We start from the raw sequence: 22,169 nt of genomic DNA on the forward strand, positions 1-22,169 counted from the left end.
TGTTTTAACTATGCTCACATACCACAGAGTCTCTACACAGGCATTACACCTCCTTCTCCTCTTCCTGCTCCTCACAAACCTACTTCATCTCCTTTAAACTCCTTCCTCTTCATGATTCTAGAAACATTTTTGAGAAATTTTCTTGGGTTCTCTTAATGTATTTTCTCTACCCTGTAATTCTTAATAGAACAAAATTGACATATGGGAAAGTGGCTTCTTGGTTTGGGTGTATCACCAAAAAAAGTCACAGAACACTGGAAAGTGGATAAAACTTAGGCTTATATGATTCGTGACATTAAAAACCAGGGAAATGTCCTCCTTTGCCAATCAGTGAGGCAAAACCACAAGTCAAAGTGAACCTCTCACTAAAAAAACTAACAGACTTAGAAATGTTTATTTTTTCGTATTCTGCTTTAGACAGTAAGTCTAAACTAAAGGTCTTAGTCTAAAACTGACCTCTAGTAAAAAAAGTTCACACTTTTTAACTATCTGGTAATACACTGGGTTTTGTTGTTCCACTTTCCCATTCTTCTTAAAAAATTAAATGATGGTTTGTAGTGAATTTTAGGAAATAAAAGGACAGTGACTCAGCAATTGAGAAAAATCCCTTGTTCTGTCTTTTTGCCTGGTAATTACTTTAAAGACAGATCTACTCCTCTGGAAAAAAAAAATTTAAAAACCCCTAGAAGTCAGCATTAAACTGCTTAATTAGCAGATTTTTCAGTTTTTACTTGAACTAATTTAATTTTTACCTGATCTGGCATCACCCTTAATTTTAATTTACTTTCCTTTTTTTACTTCTGGGAAGGTTCCCTCTGTCCCTGCCTTGCTTCCCTGTCACTCTGATGAATACTGAGACAAAGAAATCTTTCCTTTCCCAGAAATAACTGCCTCATCTGTTGCTAATTTCCATTCCCATCCCTTATGGAACACATGGCTCCTTTCTATGACCTCATGCTGTGTACACATTCATGAAATCTTAATTCCACCTTTTGCAAAAGTTTCCAATTCTGATAACAACTTTTCCATATCTGTTTTCTGTCTATTCTCATCTAGATAACACAAAAGAAATAAAAAATATTTTCACAAATCCTTTAAGCAAATCTGTTATATGGCTTATTGAATTAAAAAATGGCTTCTCGTTTTCTTTTCATCCCTTTTAGCTGTGCATTCATTTCCATAGCAACAAACTTACATGGTTTCCTTTGCTCAGGTTTTTTTTTTTTAATTTTGCTTCCTTCCTCATGGTTATGTGCTTTCTTCCTGACCCTTACATGAGCTATGCCTCTGCAGAGGCACACACCAAAGAAGTAACATGAGCAAACGTGCAATTAAATTTTCACGTCTCAACTGTTGGATCTAGCCACGGATTTACTCAAAACTTACAGTGGCCTGTAACTTAACGACCTTCTGTTGGACACTCTCATGATAAATAACTCCCAAGTGCACATGAATTTTTGGAATTGTATTTTCCCTTCGCATAATTTGCTCTTAGTTCAACACATTCCTGTGCTACAGTCTTAATTAAGAGAGCAGCACAAAACGATTCTGCAAATTCTCTGCACCAGAAACACTACACAAAAAGACACTGCATTTTTCCAACTTTCTACTTAGTATCTTCACATTTTAATTTAATCAAAACAATGCAAGTTAACTATTTTCTTAGAGAAACATGAAATTCCAAACTTCTATGTTAAAAATTGTAATACTTTACAGGCAGTTCCAGAAAACTCTCCCCTAAACAGAGCTTTATTTAATTAATGAGGAAGGCCTAGCAACTTGCATTAAAAAAAAAAGTCCACAGAAAGTCCTTGATGATGAAGTCTGCATGAAATTCCATAGCATTCAAAGATTGTATTTAGCATTATAAGGACCTAAAAATTGTGCTGCATATGGTGAAGATGACACGGCACTAATGTCTATTTAAATTATAGTAGTCTCTTCACAGAAATCTACCTTCAAGTACTGTTTCCTTTCTGCATTTCCCATGCCGACTTTGGCTTTTGGAAATTAACCTAGTTAAACATCACGGTGTTCCTCTTTTGCCTCATGTGAAACTCATGTGATTTTGAGTCTGAATTCTCATTTCAAGTGTAATCAGACATTTCATTTGGTGCCAAGGTAACTTAGCATTCAGGATCTCGCTCAAAGTTAAGATAGTTAATCTAACTTAACTACATGCAGCTAATAAAACCAACAGGTAAATCCTTCACATGAAAACGTGAAACAAGGCCACACAAATTCTAAATTATTTTATTTGAAGTTCGCACAGCCTATTTTTTGCACTAGGAAAGATGGACAGAATTTGTCACAAGAATTAGTTTCTCCTACTGTTGACTGAAAATGTGCAGTGTATTAAAATAAGTCTTAGTGAGTAATTAGGATCACCAGGTCAACTACACAATATTTCATGAGAAACTACACAATATTTCATGAGAATAAAGTTGCTACTCAGAAAATCAGTGCTCTTTTTCTTGCCACTCTCAGCAGCCTTGCTTGTTTTGCATATGGTTGCATGTTTAATTAGCAATCCTTCTGTAAGTGTCTGCAATTAGCACAAAGATGATTAATAAAATAAGTCCTTTAAAGCTCCATTTAGGCAGCAGAACTGCACAATCAGGTATAATTAATTCATCATTAATAAATCATGGCTGATTAACTAATCTGTTGATTACAAACACATTACTGCATACTCTCCCACCTGAGCTCTGGTGATTTTTCTATCCTGAACAGAAATAGAGACAAAGCAGTAGCAAACTATTCAAAAAAATGCATTAAGCAGCAAAGATGCTGGTTTGGTTAGGAAATTTAGATAGCATGTATATTTAAAATTTACTGGGCTTTGTTCATTATTAGTCCTCTTAAGTAAAAAAAAATAATTCTACTGTCATCTATTTGTTAAACGTATACGGGTGAACAATAATTGCTACTTTAGTTCATTTATATTCTTAAGGAATATTTGTTTTTCCAAAGCATCGCAGGTTATGGGCCAGATTCACTCTTTGCATAAGCCAGTAGGAAGTAGCAAATGCAGTAAAACAATCTTGCAGTATTGCTCTTCAAGAAGACCCAAGTCACTAGCCAGAAAGTGATCCATTTGCTTTGTGAGAAGGCAAGGTCACCATTGCTGTTAAACTGCCTCCATAACCATGTCTGGCATCTGGTCACGAGCCCATATTTATTAACCACATTTCATGTCGACGAACTTCAGCCAGATTGAATATGGAAGAACATGCATTTCCATTTGGAGATTCCTTTTGCTTGCCACCTAGCTCTTGATCTTTGTAGTGCATTTGAATCATGTTTTCGATACCCTCTGTGTGGTGGCAGGAGCTAGAAACTTCTGTTTCAAATGAATCCTAGGATTGTCACACTGTTACTTGCCTCTAGCTACTTGGACTTAAATAAGACGTAAGTTATGAGTTATGATAGGAAAATAGGGGAACTTGGCACAACTGAGCTCCTCATCATTTATCAAGGGCTGACATCCAGCTGTTCCCACAGGATGAAAATGCCTTTGAGTTCAAAATACTTCATTGCAAAGAAAAAGAACTAAAGTAAAGCTTAGGACAAAAGTGATTTGAAAGGGAAAACAAAGTTTTAGCTAGAGTGCCTGAAACAGGCCTCATAAATCCAGAGGAAGACCAGAACACTAAAGGAAAATGTGACAAAATCCGAAGCAGTACACTTCATGAAGAAAATTACAGAAGAAACTTTTAATTTAGGAGCAAATCTTCAGTCTTTGAAAAGTAAACGACATTGGTGTAACCAATGAAGTTTTCTTTCAGATTTTAGCCAGTTTTACATGGCTCATTACGTCAATCTCTTAAATCCTTCTGCTAAAACTTTAATTAAAAATATTGACTAAGGAGGAGTACTACAAGCCACTGCAATACCATTCATCTTTGAAAAATACTGTTCATAAAAGAGAACCATAAAACGCATTTTGAAACCATTTATATTTTTTTCATATTTTAATTCAAGTAGATTAATGAACTTAAGAGTGCCATTTCAATATATGGCAGAGAAAAGTTTTGTTTTTAAAGGACTGTAGTCAGATTTCACGGAAAATGACTGAATATGGAAAAAGTTTGATTATTTTATCAATCAGAAGAGTTTACAATTCAATCCAGGAAGGAAGAATGGTTTTTAACATGGAATCTGGAAATAAAGAAAGGAACAGTTTAAAAGCAGAAAAACAAGACAGCTGTCCTTGGGCATTTTCTGAGGTCAGTGTACATATGAAGTAGCAAGATGAAAGTGAAGAAAACAATAGCAAGGATCTTGAAGATTAGAAGTGAGCATTTTCAAGCAATTTTTAAAAATAGACAATAAGTAATCAAAGACTTGAGGACAGTGGTGATTCACTGCCTAGAGCTAAGATATAACCAGCATAATACAAATAATTTGAAGGTGTGGGAGGTTAGCGTCAATTTCTTCAGAAAGTCAGTTTTCCTTTTAATACAATAGCAATTTGCCCCGCAATGTCAACTCTTCCATCATTACGCAGTGAAATCTTCAACTCTCCTCCACGACGGGAACATTGAAAAGCTAAACGGAAACAAGAATCCACAGTTAAAAAGCTAGTATCTATCACAAATTATTTTAAAAATCCATGAAAACTCAGGGAAATGAGTCCTCTGTCTTCAGGGCAAGCACTGCACCAGGGACATTCGGGGTGAATTGTCTTTATGGATGAAGATTAGCTCAGGGTGAATCTCAGAACAGAACTTGTCTACAGAGTCTGACAAAAATGCTAGTTAATACAAGTAGCGAAGGATAGCTTGCCATGATGTAGCCAATCAAGTTTCTTTTGTATATATAAAGAAGTCTTGAATTCTCCCATTCATGGGATAGACAGTTTCTGTATGTAAGAAGGAAGAACAGCGAGTATTATCTGCGTAAGAATGAAGAACCACTTCACCGGTATTGAACATACGAAGTAGATACTAGGTTCAAAGACTCTGTTTGGCTAATGGGTAAATAAAGCTCAAGCAAGCAGTGGAAAAATTCTACAAACATAGATGCTGCTTCAGCTGACACAAACTGACACCAAATTCTTACACAGACGGGAACAGATACTGATTTATATTATACTGAATATATCATTTAATACAGCTAGATAAAGTTTAAGTGGAAATCGCCTTCCGCTTGTAAATAATTACAGAACTAAACTTTTGCCTAAACTGTTTAGCCATATACAGGTGGGACAATAATGCCCACTTGGCATGTTGAGCCTGTAGACTTGTTTCAGTAGTCCAATTTTAGTTGCACGACTACTTGGCCAGAAAATGGTCCGGTTCAGATAGCATTTAGCAAAGGTTTGAGTTTCATATCGTGTTGTTTTTGTAAAAGGCTGTAAACAGTTGAAGAGGCATTAAAGTTCACAGTCTCCTTACTCAATGAACTTCCAACTATGACAAAAGTTGTTCAAAGCTAAAGGGCATGTTTTTCCTCACAAACCCACAATTTGTAAATTGGGTAGAGATTGCATTCAGATCCCGACAGAGCATAGGATCTCTAACAGATGGCATATATACTGTATGCTTTAAAACAATTTCCCAGCCACAGCTGACAAGAAAGCTCTTCCTTGTAACAGGATATTAGATTATCAGACAAAGCAAACATTCCAAAACAGTGGAAAAAGGAGCTATATAAAGATTGATATTGATACTGTCTGCTCTTTTCCATCTATAGCACCACCAGTTATTGGTTTTAACTTGTCAGAACAACATCTATGTATGGAGTAATGCCTTCAGTTGAGTATTCTGGACTCTTAAAGATCCAGACCATGCTAAATTTGATCAATTATTATTGCCAAGTGTGGATACACAGCTAAACTCTCCCACTGCCTTGTGACATCAGATTTAAATAAAAGAGATTAATTATTTCAAATCTTCAGAGGTTGGTTGGGGTTGTGGCTTTTTTTCTTTAAATGTGGAACCAGTGCTGTTTGTTTCATGGCAGGATTACTGAGACTGTTTTGATATTGGTCCATTTTACTTCATTTTTAAAGAAACCTCCAAAGTAGAAGGAAAAAAACAAAACAAAAAAAAGAAAATTTTACCCAAGCTCATATGAAAACGATACTTGATCTTTTCTTTCTCTCACACAGAAGCACTGATATTTCACACTATGTCTGAAAGCAAACAGACCTGCATGGAACATTTCAGTAACTAGAGGATTTCATTTAATATCAGCGTCTCCAGAGACATTCAAGCATCTCTGATGTGCACTCACCTTTTGGATCACAAAGTTGTTGCACGTCCATTTCATGTCTGTATTTACTAGGAATATCTCATACTACATACACATTTTATACATATTTTTATAAAAACAAGTATGTACATTCTGATCTGTAGAAATAATACATAACAGCTGAATTCACAGTGCCCTGAATTCCTCTGTGATTAATCTGAGACAGAGGAAAGTTTAAGAGTAGGCACAAGGAGTGTGCGATTGAGCATGCTGATATCACAGAATCGCAGAATTATGCACCTCTGCATTCACAAGGCAGCCAATGGCCTTGTACTAATATTACCCTGTTGTTTTGAGAAGTTTCTTATCAGCCTAGATTTATCTAAATGACCATTGCTTACAGAATTTGAGGAGTAATGGATCTTCTTCATGATGTCATCATGACATCAACTCAGGAACAAGTGTCACCCTTGTAAAAATACCTATTTTTAGAAATCACTATTATTTTGGTCAAATTTCTAAACCCTATAAAAGGACCGATGAAAGCAGCACTTGTTCCTTAACTTAAGTGAAGTTAAGATCTCCAAGACTTTTTTTATTTTAAGAAAGAAGGTGGATAAATCCGGTGACTGATGGAGGGAAACACCTTTGGCAGAAATGTTACACTTGTGTACAAATCTCATTTGGTCAATTTATATGTTGAGATTACCTGGGAAAGATGAAAGCTTCAATTACAGCTCTGCAAAACTCCTCACTTCATGAGAATTCAAATTAGCAAAAACTTAAATACAGGTAGATTTATTCTACCCTAATAAAGCAACTTCTTCACAAAAAAAAAAAAAAGCAAGGAGACTGAAAAGTCAGAAGATGGGACAGACTTTGTATATCAAAGTAAGGTTTGGTTTTTGGGTTTGTTTTTTTTGGTTCCCCTCCCTGCCCCCAAAAAAACCCTCAAACACTATAAACCTGTTCTATACTGGGAAGGAATCAGAGAAGTTAAAGGCAGTAACAACCACCAAAATTTCCTCACAAATTAATACAGTTGTCTGAAGTAAACTGGTACAGAAAGATTCCTCTAGCTTCACCTGAGATTAAAAATTGTCCTGGATAAAGCCCCTTTTTTTCCCAATAATTTGGAAAGTCCTCTATAATCTGTTTGGTTATATCGAATTCCTTATGCATGTTTATAAATGTTATTTTAGAAATGTGAAAACTATGCGACGGGCTGGATACAGAGAAAGTTACTAAATATTGCATTCATTAGCAATTATGAAAACCTACACATCTGATATAAGAGATTATAATTTTTTTAATATTGCAGAAACTCTTCAAACGAAAAAAGGCAAGGTTTGATACTGAACTCTGATTTAACACTCAGCTTAAATTCAAGGACATGTATATAGTTTTAAGAAAGATCATAAAGTATTTCACCTTGTAAAAAGACTGGAAAATTCTCTTCATAGTTGACAGGGGTGGTGGTTGTTTGACAATTTGGTCTAATAAAAGTAGGACGAGAACCCAAACACAGGAAATTACATCTGATACTTCAGCAGAGATGTGGCTGACCTCCCAGAGGTCACAATATCCAGAGAGATCTCACAATAGATTTAATGTTCCTCATTTTTGTATTATTTCATATGTGCTCTATTTTAGAACTAACAGATCTTTCATTTTATGGAAGAAAATCTTCCTTTACTCTTGCATTAAAAGGTATCGGATATTACAGAAGCTACCGCAAAGGTTTCTAAAAAGTCAAAAGATGCTCTTATTTATTAATCTTTGGTGATATGGAAGCTTCTTGATTGCCAGCCATCCTTTCCAAATAATCTCTTTAGTAACAGAATTCCCCCCGGTACTACCTGATACTCCTCAGTCACATGCACACAAGGAAACATTATTTCTCATAAACACATGCAGAGACCAGATGTCAAATGAACTTGTTCTCTTTAAATCTATTTTGTATGATTTTTACCAGAAAAGAAGTTTGGGGACATATATGCATGACATATTAAAAAAAAAAAAAAAACAACACCAAAAAACACACACACAAACAGAAAACTATCTTGTGGGAAGAGAGAACTTTTTGTGTGTGTGTGTTAAACACATTAGAGAAGCTGATTACAGCATCAATTGCCTTTGCTGCTTGAGGTGGTTTCTCTAAAAGAGGAAATGGCCCAGTCCATAGAAAATACATGACAATGCAAAACAGGTAGAAAGTATCACTAAAAAATACAGACAGAAATCCTGCCTGATTGATTACTTAAAGAAGCAGTGTCTATAGATGGCATCGAAGAGTTTCAAATTCCACATTAACATCCAAAAATGTCAAAATCTTCTAAGAAACAGCCAGTCCACAAGCATGCATTAACAAACACGGTTTCCCCTCTTCAGAAAATACGTTGGGATTTTTTCCCCCAACATTATGGAAACTATCACAGATTTGTGTGCTGTAAATGCAAATACGAGACCTTCAGAGCAGAACGTTAAACTTTTCCATGATGGAGAACATCTCAGTCATTGTAGAGTACCATACTGAGCTATGGTGCGCAAACAGATCCTTTAAACACATTATGATTCTCAATATTCATTTGACCAAATACAGGAAGGCTTATATTTAAGGCAGCTGTTTGTTTGGAAAAGTGTTTACTTTAATGGACAAGGAACCTTATTAGATCAAGGATCCAACCTCTGTCCTAAACTAAATGTTATCAAACGCTTAATTGTTGTCAGGTGCATGAAAGAATTGTAATCCCCTGCCCCTTCTTAGGGAACCAGATAGGGACTAGGGTATTTTGTATTGCTTCTGTTGTTCTTCCATTCTCTGGCAAAGCACTAGAAACATGAGAAGTAGAGAGACACACAATGCCTCTTTATCTAGCGTTGTCAGGTATTAACAGTTTCTCTTGTTTTTTTCCACCAAGTTCTTCAGTTTCTTGCTTAACAACAAATATGTGATCTAATAAGCATATCTCATTGATTGAAAGAAGACCAATAAATCTCTTTGACTTCAGAGGTCCAGTCATCTCAGATTCGTTTAAGGTTTAATCATTTAAAAGTAAGACTGCAAATAAAATCACAAACAAATAAAATTTGCTAATGCCCACGTATCTTGTCCTCATTCTTACATATTTAAGGTCAGTCATGTTCTTTCTGTTCTTGTAACACAAGTGACTATTCTTCTTATATCTTTCCTTGCTATCATGTAAAAGATCACCATCCTGAGGAAAACTGATCTTCACACCTACATACACAGGTGTATCAGAAACCAGAAAAAATCTGTACCATAAAGCACATTCTGTAAGTAGAATCTGAATGTTAAAAATCCATTATCTCTTTTTATCTAGCCATAATAACAGTTTCCTAATGAAGTTAGGAAAGTTTCCTAGTGAAGTCACTGAAGGTATTAATCTGGAGTAATTCTGAAGAGAATTCCAAAATCAAGCAGAAACAGTATGACTTTTTACAGTCTTATCTTAACATACATGAGGGGAAAGGAAAACACTGCCCAAATTGTACTGAAAAGTATACATCATTAATGAAAACACCAATATCTGTTCCCAATACCCAAAATACAAGCCATAAAGACCAAGGAAGTAAAGCAAAATTCAATCAAAACATATAAACAACATAATCTGAAGTTCACCAAGCTTCAGGTTAGATGAAAGGTCATAAGAAATAAAATCCAAAAGCCGAGATCAAAAACTAACTGCAAAGAGTTACGATCCAGAAAGTCACACTTCAAACTCCCTGCAGGCATGAGGTGTCATGTTGGCGGGCAGGAAAGAAAGCAATTTCTTAAAGATTACCTCGCACACAAAATATTACATAATATTCTATTCATACTGAGAAAATGGATAGGGTGTTATCGATACAGTTTGGATTGTAGTAATAATATAACTTTTTCTTTCCTAGTGAGTAGCTTTTACGTAAATGGGCAGCTTTGCAAGAAAACAAAGAAAAGTTTCTCTTACCAAGCATTTCTTTCTTCCCTAGCTGCTCTGACCAGTAGCTGCTTAAAACAGCATGGGCAGATCCTTAAAAGAAATTAGAAAAGGAAGTACAGAATTAAATTAGAATCACTACTTCATAGAGCAAGCACATTCAAAATGTAAATGCCATAAACAAATCAAGTGCCATGTGTGTTTAGGGCAAAAACACCTAAGAGTTTATAGAGCAGATAGAACTTAAGGCTTTATCATTTCATTTATTTACAATAAAGCGGTATTACTTCCTCATCCTCTGGCTTCAATAGAAATCTTACCTAGGTGAGGGATTCATGATTAGCCACAATTGGCAGGAATAACAGCTACTGATCCCAATACTTGAGCCAAAGTACTCATCTGTTTATCAAAAGTTAAGTTTCCTAATAACAGAATCTCAAAATATTAAATTCAAAATATTATTCATCTGAATATGATGTTATTCAATGAAATATGAACAGCTACCCATCAAAAATATGATTAGGCATTTGGATTACTTTTAAAAACAGGAACAGGTGGATAGAAGTCACTGTGTAAAACAAAAGTATTTCCTCTCCTAACAGTTTTCACAACAAAACCTCAGGGTTTTTTCAGTCTTGAATGCTGGTAAGTATCAAGATGTAACTCAAGGAGAGCTTTAAGGGCCCACCACAGCTTCTGAAAACAAGTCCAATTTCTTGTTTCCTGACCAGCAGATGGCTTAAAAACTTAGGATGACTTCTCATATTCATAGCTAGAAACGTTACTTCAGTCTACATTAGCAGCTAGGGGCAAAGACACTCTGCTGGAAAACCTGCTATGAAGTAACTCTAATTATCAGGGCTCAAGGACACCAGGACACATAGCAGTATTAAGAAATCATTACAAAAGAAACGTAATACAAAGCCATAACACTGTTAAAAGTATACTTCAACAATACAATAAAAAGATTTGATTCTATAAAAGAAAGGACACTTAAAGATGGAAGACAAGCCACAGTGAGCTATAACAAGCCTAGAAAAACCTCAGAGATTTGGGAAACTTCTAGCTTTTCCTACAGTAAAATTTCCCTAGTCTTCCCAGAAATCCTAAGGAATGAGCTCTAGGAATAGATATATCTACCAGACTCTGTCCCTAGCTTTATCAAGAATGCAGGACTGAAGCTTAAGAAATAACTGAAACACATGGCTTGTATTTCTTTGTAAACCCTTTTTTCTGCTAGGAGTGTTAAATAACTAGCATTATTCCAAAGAAAGTCGTCTTTTTATTTAGCAAAACATTTAATGAGCATTTTTGACCAAATTCTCAGCTCACTAATAATTAACCTGTGATTAACTAGTACCTAAGCAAATAACATCACTCTGCAGCAATCCTCATCGCACCTACTGAGCGGAACATCAAAGGAACAGGCAGAGAACTAGCGTTCCTGCCCCTAAATATACAACTAGCTGAGCTTGTATTATTCATAGGCCTGAGAATAGCCACAGTAAGTGTCATGAAACTAGAGGAGATCTCAGCTGAAGGGCAAAAAAGCCCCACACAGAACACCAACAGAAGTGGATATCAACTTTTACTGCAATACTCATTCAACACCATGCTACTCTCTTGCTCTTCTCTCATTGGAATACTTCAAGGAAAAGAGCTGAAAAAGACACAGGAATATCTGGCCTGACAACAGCAAGAAGCTGATTTTTATTGAATGAGCTGGCGTCGGTCATGAAAGTTTTCAGTTTACTGAGCACACTCCTGCTATCCATATAAAACAGTAATTTATAAGAGAGACTCCAAAGTACAAAACCACATTCATGAAGTTTAATAAGAAACTTTTAATTGCACTGAAACAAGAGTAAGAGTTGCTTATCACACAAACACATACCTGTAACAGGGTCCTCTAGAACTCCATTCCAAGGCGCAAAATATCTGGAGTAAAAATCATGGTCTTTATGTTTTCCACTGGAATTTCCCTTAAGAGTGAGTATAAGCCCTTTCACCTTTCCTGTCTTTTCAGCTGACAAAAAGCCTTGTGCGCTCACTTGCAGTTCTTCCAACACAGACCTTGAATATAATTATAGAATTTTAATAGCCCATATTCTTCATTTTACATGAATTCAAGTATTGAAAAGAAACATAAAACTACAAAATCATCTTCTCTACAATCCCAAAACAACCACGGTAAAATGTTAGAGGAGACAAGATTCCTAGCATTGTCCCCCCAATGTCATCCGACAGAAGACTACCCTGAATATAATACATTCTGAGTCAGCAGAGGAAAAAAAGTTCAAGCCATGCATTTCCTATTTATTTCTGAAAACAGAGCATCCTGGAATATTAGCTACAAAAGAGCACACTTTTGTTTCAACATTTTAATCATTGAAAGAAATATTTCATCACTACAGAATACAAAGAGCAAGCACTCCACCTCCATTCAGAACAGGCAAATAACTAACATCAATAGATCTTCATGGGATTCTAAAGCACTCTACAACAGTCTCAAGTCTGTGACGTTGCAGATACCTCCCCACAAAATAAAGTCTGAAAAAGTAAAAATAGTAAGTACTCAGCTAAGGATATTTCTATCTCCCCACTAGCCCAATCTTTAAACATTAATTAGGCTAAACTTCAAGGGAAAATAATAGTAATTTGGCCTGATTAAAGAGTTGTGTTTCAGCAACATATATCCAAATCATACTTGACTTAACAATGAAATTCAGCTCTCTGAAATTAACAAATGCTTTGGAATAATTTGAATTGGAATTTCCTCTATAAAGCTACTTACGAAGCTGTTAAGTCAAATGGGAATAAGAATCCATGGCATTCTGTCAATGTGCTCTGTCTCACTAAGCGGACCTCTACTGCTACGCAACTATTACTTCTTCATTTGAGAAGCAAAACACCTAATTTCCTGCTAGGTTACTGGATCTTTTTTTTACTCAGATGGATGGGGAAAAATCCATCATCGTTAAAACAGTCTCCTACACCTCCTTTTCGTGGAGACAGATTTCAGATTGATCTTATTCAGTTTTGCAGGTTCAATAAGCTCACATTAGAAGATAAAATAACTGTTTAACACAGGAATTTAAAATAGAGTTTTTAATCTCCACCTGTTTTAAAACTAGAGAAAAGAACCTAGTATGTAAGGAATGGAGGCTGAACAAGCAGACTCAATTTCTGAACACTTGATTTAAAAAAAAAAAGTCTAATACACCTTTCATAAGCATCACTGAGGCGGACTAAGAGTTTCTTTGTGTCAGGAGAATAACGGAGATCTTGAACAATCATGTCACCAACAGCTGCCTGGTGGAAAAGTTAAAGGAGACAAAGAAAAATATCATCATTTGAACATGAAATATTATTTGCTTAACATTTTTGCAGAACAAGTTCCCTGCTAGAACAGGGCTTATGCAAGGCCTCTCATGCAGCCCTCAAGTACATGCAAGCAGGAAAAGTAAATGCACCGAGTGCATGAATGGATATGGGTAGGTGCTAAAAGCTCTGCATATGTCAACTTGGAAGAAATTCAAGGACCTAGAAGAGGGCAAGAACACCAGATTGCCCTCACAAGCATACAACAGGCTGAAAATGCCACTGAAATAAATATTGACACTCCAGTCAATGGTACCGGGAGACAAAAAGTTCAACTGCAGCATTTTGGAGAATCCCACTTCTGGAGCTGCATGACTCAGACCTTTAAAGTTTAGCGTTTCAAGTTCAGGACTACATCAAGCAATGCCATGTTGCCACTTTTTAGCCATTTTAATATACAAAAATAAGTATAGCTATTATAAAAGTGCTTCTAAGACCACATATAGATTCTTTTTTTACCTTTATTAACTCTTCTACTTCCTGAAGTACCTGAAGCAAAAAAAAAAAACACAACACACGACACTGTAAAAAAATAGAACATATATATGTACATATCTATCCAACTAGAGAGAGACAAATATACTTACATACACATACAAACATAAACACACACTTTCCTTGAAAGCCTTTAACGAATAAAATTTTGACTGACCTGTGGGTAGGTTAAGTAAAGGGGTAAGTCCAGGACAATATGATCTTCCGCTTGTCTGGCTTTTAATTCCCCACTCAGTGTCACAAATGTGAGAACTGAATTTGTGTTTTCTAGAGAGAGAACATTGCAACATTATCAAATGTAAGAATTTGAATCTAGATTATTATAGCTCTTAGAGTAGCTCAGTATATTCAGAAAAAGTTAGTTATGCAGCTAAAATATAACAACTACAGTAAACTTGTATTCCGAGACAAAATTCCCAACTAACTCAATAAATAATCTGCTGAGGTTAATAAACACAGCAATTGCCAGTGAATCTTTCCTGCACGTTCCTAGAACGAATGGGAATTTCCTTTTAACAGAAAGAGCAGTATTCCCTATTCATCAAATTGTACTGTACCTCTCCCAGATGACATTTATATATTTAGCACTTTTCTTAAGAGTAATAGTAGGGTATTGGCATCCAAGTGTAGGCATCAGACTACAACCTTATAATTACAGAGCAGTTGTAAAAGACAATACCTAAGGTATCTCCATATGTGTTCTCTAAATGTTCTGAATATTTAATTGCCTTTGTGGTAGAAAATAAAGATCTTCTTAATTAACTTTTTAGACAATTTACTTCTACAGTAATAAATAGCTTGTAAACATACTTTGTATGTGAAACAACACAGCAGCTGCTGCAAGCGTAGCATGACCACAGAGAGGAACTTCATTGGTTGGGGTGAACCATCTCAGTCCAAAGCAGGAACCTTGAAAACAAAGTTTATTTAGCATTATTAAGTGGAAGAAGTCTATTTCTTCAATTTATCTCAACACTTTATACAGAATTATGCCATTTCAGTTAATCAAAATGCATGTTGTAATCAGTCTTGGTCCTAAATGCGCTTTTAGGAACCTATTTCGTACTGATTTTTGGGATAGCTATTGCTTTTGAATCAGGACAACAGGAAGAGTCTACTACTAACAGAGGAAAGCTACTTTGTTACAAGAGCCAAGGAACTGCAGAGCAGAAATGCCTGACAGCCTGGGAACTAGGTCTGTGAACCAGAAGCATCCCAGAGAAGCACAGCTGACACCTTTGAAGTGCTGCTGGGTAGACAGAAACCGGAGACATGCCGAGATATTATTGGTAAGCACAAACCCAGCAAACTGTAACAGCAACTTACCACCTGAAAAGGTGAAAAATAGTCTGGAAAAAGGGGAAAACATCCCAAGAAAGTAAGAATCACTAACTGTCACTGGCTGTTACAACTGAAAGAACAGGAAAACAGTCTGGAAAAATAAAACTGGTCTGACAGAATAGAAAACATCATCATCTATTGGCTGTTCCAGGTGAAAAATAGAAATTAACAGAATCCATTGGGTTCTTGAAGTGGCAGTGTCCTACGTTCTCTTACACTCCTATGACATAAAAATCACTTAATTTTTACCCAAAATGGATCTTCTCTCTCTGGGAACTTTCTGTGCTGCATGTATTTTCCCCTTTCCTAAACAAGTTTGCACAAACTTTCTATGAGATCACAGACCCTTGCCAGGGACACACAGCTGACTCCCAACTCCATGACACAGATCATCTTTGAAACGAGACTCTGTTATTTTACTGGTCCCTCCCTGGGCCCACTTCTGGGCTCAGTTTGGTTTGTCCTTCCACTTCTGGGATGGCTGCATCCCCTTCTGCGATCTGTTTGTCCTCCCCTCTGGAATCTGTTTATGCGCTTGGTACCATATATACACATATAAGTAATCTATCATAAGTGTATCTACTGTTACATTATTGGTAAGTTTGATTATTGACTAGTGATAAGTTTGTAATAATCTGTAATATTATATATATACTTCTTGCTGCTATTATTGATTCCTGCTATACTATTGATCACTGATAATTTGTAATAGCTTGAGATACATATATATATTCACTTTACGCATCACAGGTATACTTGCTAGTGGTGATTTTTGTGGTATTTGCAGTAATCTGTAAAAAGGTACAGAATTTTGAAGATAAAGCCTCCCTGTCCTTGCATATTATGGAATCCTACGAAGTCACGGTCGCGATCTCTATGCACCTGCAGTCTGGATTATCCTTTAGGGGTTAAAGATAGTTTTGTTTGTATAATGGAACCTGTATCAGAGCTGGGTCAGTTATGAATTATTTTGCTTAAACCATCAGTCAAGTCTGGTAAAAGCCTCTAAAGTACACTAACCCTTCATTTCACTAGAAATTGTATTTCTATGTGTTCTTTAAAAAAATTGGAACCTAAGTGCACTACACTTGGTTTCCTGTAGATTTTGCAGAGTTCTTGCACCATGGCATTTAAGATAATGCTTATGAAAATATATTTCAAGTGAATAATTACCATACAGACACAACTAAAAAGTGCAAAAGAAACGATATGATTCTATGATTCTATGATATTTTAAAAAACACAAACAAGTCTTGTCATCGCCTCTGTGAAAAATCAGTGCATTAAAGTCAGTCTCCTATCTAATGAAAACAAATAGAATCCCACCAAAACCTAGTGGATGAAGCAAATGGCCACTGGAGAGAAGTGCTCTGAGACAGGGCAGACACAGAGCCCAGCTGTGAGCCTGCCCTGTGGTGTTAATGCACTCCCCCAAGTGGAAATGGTGGCTGAAAGCAGGAGGAACTGGAGTCAGGCATGACCGACCGGTGACAGACAAGCTCTCTGACCCAGAACACCTGCCTGGATGGCTGAGACATACAGCTGTATTCAGACCGAGAAGACATTTTGTATTCTCATAAATTAATGTATCCCTAAAGTAATGTATTTTTTTTTTAATTAAATGAAATGCACTAATCACAAACTCGTACTCCTGCAAAAATATACTCTTTTCCAGGAGCCCTTACTACACCAATTAATGTTCCAGAAGCAGATGACAGTCTCATAAATGAGATTCTGATGTTCCCAGTCTCCTCTTGCTCCCACCACCCCTCAATACACACACGCTCAGGTGTAGCTCAGTGACTAAATTCCTTTGAAAAAGCTGTGCACCTCTTCAGCAGCTGTGTGGGTCTGACGTCACAAACTCTAGTCCCATTAATATCAAAAGCACTTTAATGAGAAAAAAGCTAGCATTTTATATGCTGTTGGATATTGTCAACTTGAAAATAAATAAATGCATTAAACATATTGGCAAGGTGTTAACATGAAAAATGAAAAGTATTATCGCTTCTTGAAGCAACTAGTCCAACCCTAAAACAAATCCCAATTTATTAACAATATGAGTAAGCAATGATAGTTACTACTCTAAGAAAATCCTCTTCAATTACAGAGGCTGCAGAAAATTGGACTCCCTGATCAAACAATCAAATGATAAAGAACAGTTTCTTTGCATGCTGTTCTAGGGCCTCTTTCAGGCAGCCGATAACCCCAAAGTGGTTTATCCCTCTCTTCCACTATATTGTATTGAAGCGAGGGCATGCCAACGTGATACCTCAACGTGGAATCTAACGCCAGGCTAGTGCCGTTCCAGCCCCTTGGCTCATGCCACTATGTGGGAAAAGGTACAGGCGACAGATAACAAAGGACTAGCCAGAGGTAACGCGCGTGACTTCTAAGATCCTGCAAAACAGAAACTGAGGCCGACAGCCCCATGGGAAAAATTACAAGAATATGATAAACTACTTCAGAGTATTGAGAACATGAGAACCAAAGAGGTAGTTATGTAAATAGGACCCTTCTGCTGTTCCTTGTAATGCATATAAGGTAGAGTTAAGAAGCAAAAACGATTCTGATTCTGGTTAAGCACATCAGGGTCTGTGAAATCATTCACCACACCACTACACAACTGCAAAGTGAGCAGATTCAGCACACTGATTCAGCTGAAAACTAATCCACAAAGCGATTTTGAATGGGCTGTCTGACATGTCCTAACTCGTCTAGTGTCTCGCCATTTCCTCTCCCATCATGTATACATGCCCTACCAAACACCACCAGTGAAGTCCCTCCACTCAAACCAGTCAGACGAGCAGCCTAATGTGATTTGGGCAGCTTCAGATTTCCCAGTTTTGTTGGAAACATGTATTTTCCAGTATTGGCTCCACAGACAGCTTATGAGATTTTGTGACAAACAAGAATAATAGCTTAGTTACCCCAGTGATGATTTCCTGAACAGCCAAGCCAGATATTACTCACTTTGCAGTCTTGTGCATATGGAATAAGCATGTTCCATCACTGTTCCTCTGCTTGTATAGTAAGAAACCATCTCAGGAAATTATTAATAGTAAGGGACGTAATAATTGAAAGCTCTTTGCATAGCATTTTTAGGAGACTTTCTATATACAACTTGCTTATTTAGTAAAAGGCAGTAAAACAAATGGTCTAATTTATGAATAATAAATGTTTGTATATTGTAAAATGAATTTGATATAGAGCACAAATACTTTAAAGAAGTCATGCACAAAAGGTTTATTATTAGTGTCTTAAGAAAGATATACCACAACTCCAAGATTTTGCTTTGGCCATCTTACAACTTAGTACCATTCCTTATAAATGCACCCACAGCGTCTTCCTATTCCCTTGTAAGAGATTTTGGTGGGTAAACAGAACCACTCACTTTTGGTAAAGTCATCTCCAGGGTGCAGTTTTCTGATGAAAGCGGTTTCTGAAAGGTTCATTTCTGTTGCGATTTTCTGGTGCAAATCTTCATCCAAGTCCTAATGATGAAACAACAAATCCAATTAAAACAGGCTAAAAAACGCAGAATCAAATTTTCTGTCAAATAAATACAGTCATTTCATTTTCTATGATAATGAAATTCATTTTTAGTTCAAAATACTTTCTGAGAGTAAAAAAAACTTCAAGCATAAAATGGGATAACCCATTCAGTCGTTGTGATACCTGGGCATTTCTAATACCTGTTGTATTAGTTTACAAATTCTTGGAATACACAGAAAATACAATCCCCAAAAAAACGTAAACTCAGTCTTTCCATGAACATAAATCTTTTTTTTTAAAGTTATGATTAAGTCACACTGAGAAGTCATTATTAACATAATCTAAAAATAACTACAACTCTCTTTTATAACTCTGAAAAACCCATGCCAGCAAGAGGTATGTAGTAATGGCTAGGGCAACGGCCAAGACAGCTGATCAGTGCCTACAGCTGTACCCTTGATACTACCCTTTAAACAACAGGAACAATATGCCAAAGTCAGCAGAAGCTGAGAGGAGATAAACTGAAAAACAAACATGCTGGAGCTCACTACATTCTGCTCCAACTGCCTGCAGATTTAAACCAGGGAACATTCATCCCAGGATACAAGCACTGTAGGGGCTGTATAAAATTCTACTTCACCCTTGTTTCACTACTCGTTCCCCACTATTATGCTGAGTGGCCAGGTTTGAGAAACTGGTCTTTAAAATACTGAAACGCAAATTAAACAAAGTACTAAGTGGACCTGGTCAGGTTCAGCCTCTGAGAGAGAAAAATTTGCTCTGCTAACTTTACTTATTTCCCTTAAAAACTTTAATCCTTTCCAGCCAATGATCTCATACTACAGATATGAAACAATTACTGATGTGTATCATAGACCTGTATTTGCAGAGTCAATTCTATACAATGAAACAACATTCTAACTTTTTGCAGTAACAAGCGCCTCTCCTTTGTTCCAGGAAAATAGTTCTGTCAATTACTCTAAAGATACTAAACCAGAACAAAGACCAATCAAAATATTATTAAAAATAATAGAACTTTATTGAAATACTGCCATCCTGTGGCACTCCTGAAACACAGAAAGTGCTCGTTTTCCCAGTCTTGCATTACTCCCAACAGTTTTTGTAAAGTATCTGCTGAGTTTCTAAAGGGAACAGAGAAGAGAAATATTGCTGCTAGCTGCACCATACTTTCTTGGAGCTTAGAATGAAATTATGAATTAGAATCTCAGCTTTAACTTTGACACTAAAGCCTCCAGCCCCAGATACCATAGATAAAACTTTAGAATCTCTACATTCCAAAGGCAACATGCAAGTAAGTTGTCCTCACAATATATTAATATAATAAAGTCAAATTAACATAAAAATGCGATTAGAAGCTCATAGTTTTAAAATAAGTTCATTCTGAGGAGTATTTAGATTTTAGGAGGCCAAAAATACCTCTGAAGTGAGATGTTCTCAGTCATAACTTTAGCTGATCTGGTAAGTAGGCTATACTGTACGACACCTAGATAGGCTTAGGAACATCTAGAAAGTATCTGTGCTGTCAGTACAAGCTATTGCCATTGAATGCTCTACATATATTTTCATACTTATACTTCTCATCAAGTGTTACTATACAAATAATACAAAGTCTGTAAATTTCTAATCCAGTTTAATACCTAGTTTTTGGTAGAAATTGTCAACAGTGTACCAATTACAGATCACCTTGATGAGGAGGATGACTGCTGTTAATTGCACCAAACTACCATGCAACTTTGAAGCAATGAAAACTGAATGTTTAAACTTGGCTAAAGCTGAACCTGACGCGCTACTGGTGAAAGACTCAGATCCAGGTCTATATTCTCCCTCTTTCCTTCCATAGAAAGAGAAAAAATGAAAGAGGGGAAAAAAAAAAAAGAGGGAAAGAAAAACACAAAAAAAATCATACCAAAACCTACACTTCAACACTTCATTCAAAAACTATTAAGTATTGATTCGAGTTACTGCATTTCCTTTCAGAGATTCCATTCTGAATCCACCGGCTTAAGAAATTAAGCCTTTTTTTTTTTTTTTTGCTTAACTCAGAATAAAACCACTATATTCCTTTCTTAAAAAAATTTAAAAGCCACAAAAAATACGAGGCATGTCTTGTATGAAATCGTTCTGATGGAAGAAGAGTACGCTTATGCTAATTTCTCTGTATTCTGGAGCAACAGTAAACAACGCTTGCAAGCAGAACTCCTGAGTAAAGGAAGCAAAGTCTACTGCAGTGCTGAGTGCTAAGGTCAACTACAGAATGCTAAATGTCTCTGCAGTCCCTCATTAAATAGTTGGGGTTTTTTTAACTTACATTTTCAAGCAGACAAACTGCCGCGGGATTTCCAGAAAATGGCCGGTTTGTAAATGCATCAACCGTAAAAACAGGAATTTGCATTGTCCTTTACGCCTATTGAGTCTTAAGCGGTTTTCTGCAACGCACTTTCTATCGCGTTTTACCCCCAAACGACAGCAGAACTCCCAGTTAATGTTCTCCCAACGGCAGGAGGAGCCAGCAGCCCCTTACCCGTCACTTCCGAGGACGTACATGGACTCAGGCCTCCTTCCACACCCCCACCGCTCAGCACTGATTGTTTTCAGCTCTTTAAAGATTTTAACCCCCTTCTTGCATCGCTTGCTACCTCCTACCAGCTCCAGAACGCTCTAACGCGCCCTTCCACCGCAACGCCCGGCACAGCCTGTCCCTCGCTGAGGCGTTTAGGAAGGCAAGAGCTGTGCAGGGCTCTCCCTGCGTCCGGCCTGCCGCGGGTTTACCACAGCTGCAGAGCCGAGGGGACACAGGGAACCACTGCGGCCGCCCACACCGGACAACCTTCCCCATCCGCCCTCCTAAGCCTACACCGAGGGAGCCGGACACCCTGACCGACAGACGCTCGAGGGCACAACCGGCCGCCGACGCCTCTCTGAGGCGATGCCCGTGTGATCCACGGGCACCCGTTACAAGCACGCGCCGCGGGCAGCACCCGCTGAAGCGCCCGCGCGACCAGCTCAAAGCCCGCTTGGCGCCAAGCGAACAGAGGGCCCGCGTGACCGCAGGCCTAAGGCGCATGCGCTCCAGGGCCCCTCCGCGGTAGCTGTGAAAGGAATAGGCGGGAACTGCCCGCTCGCCGCGCAGCGCATGCGCCGTCGGTTCTTCTCCCCGGAGGTGCGCATGTGCCGGTGCCGCGGAGCGCAGCGTGGCTATCGCGATACTTGCGCAGTCGGGACGCCATCCTGCCCATCTTCGTTGCGTAGGTTTCGAGCCCACCGGCCGGTTGGAAGTGAGGAGGAGCTTCCTTCCCG

The 22,169-nt window shown here is 37.4% G+C and overlaps 1 protein-coding gene across 1 annotated transcript; it reads right to left on the reverse strand.

Moving 5' to 3' along the window:
• Window positions 1–4,438: 4,438 nt before the first annotated feature.
• Window positions 4,439–21,264, reverse strand: PBLD (phenazine biosynthesis-like protein domain containing). Its single transcript, XM_009702419.1, has 9 exons — window positions 21,181–21,264; window positions 18,751–18,850; window positions 14,826–14,924; window positions 14,173–14,282; window positions 13,980–14,009; window positions 13,363–13,451; window positions 12,034–12,212; window positions 10,170–10,232; window positions 4,439–4,551 (listed from the first exon to the last, which is right to left on the reverse strand). The coding sequence occupies exons 1-9, from the start codon at window positions 21,262–21,264 to the stop codon at window positions 4,439–4,441; spliced, it is 867 nt and encodes a 288-aa protein (XP_009700721.1).
• Between the last annotated feature and the right edge of the window lie 905 nt (window positions 21,265–22,169).

This window comes from Cariama cristata, unplaced genomic scaffold, assembly GCF_000690535.1.
Source record: "Cariama cristata isolate BGI_N322 unplaced genomic scaffold, ASM69053v1 scaffold7866, whole genome shotgun sequence".
Classification (NCBI taxonomy): Eukaryota; Metazoa; Chordata; class Aves; order Cariamiformes; family Cariamidae; genus Cariama; species Cariama cristata.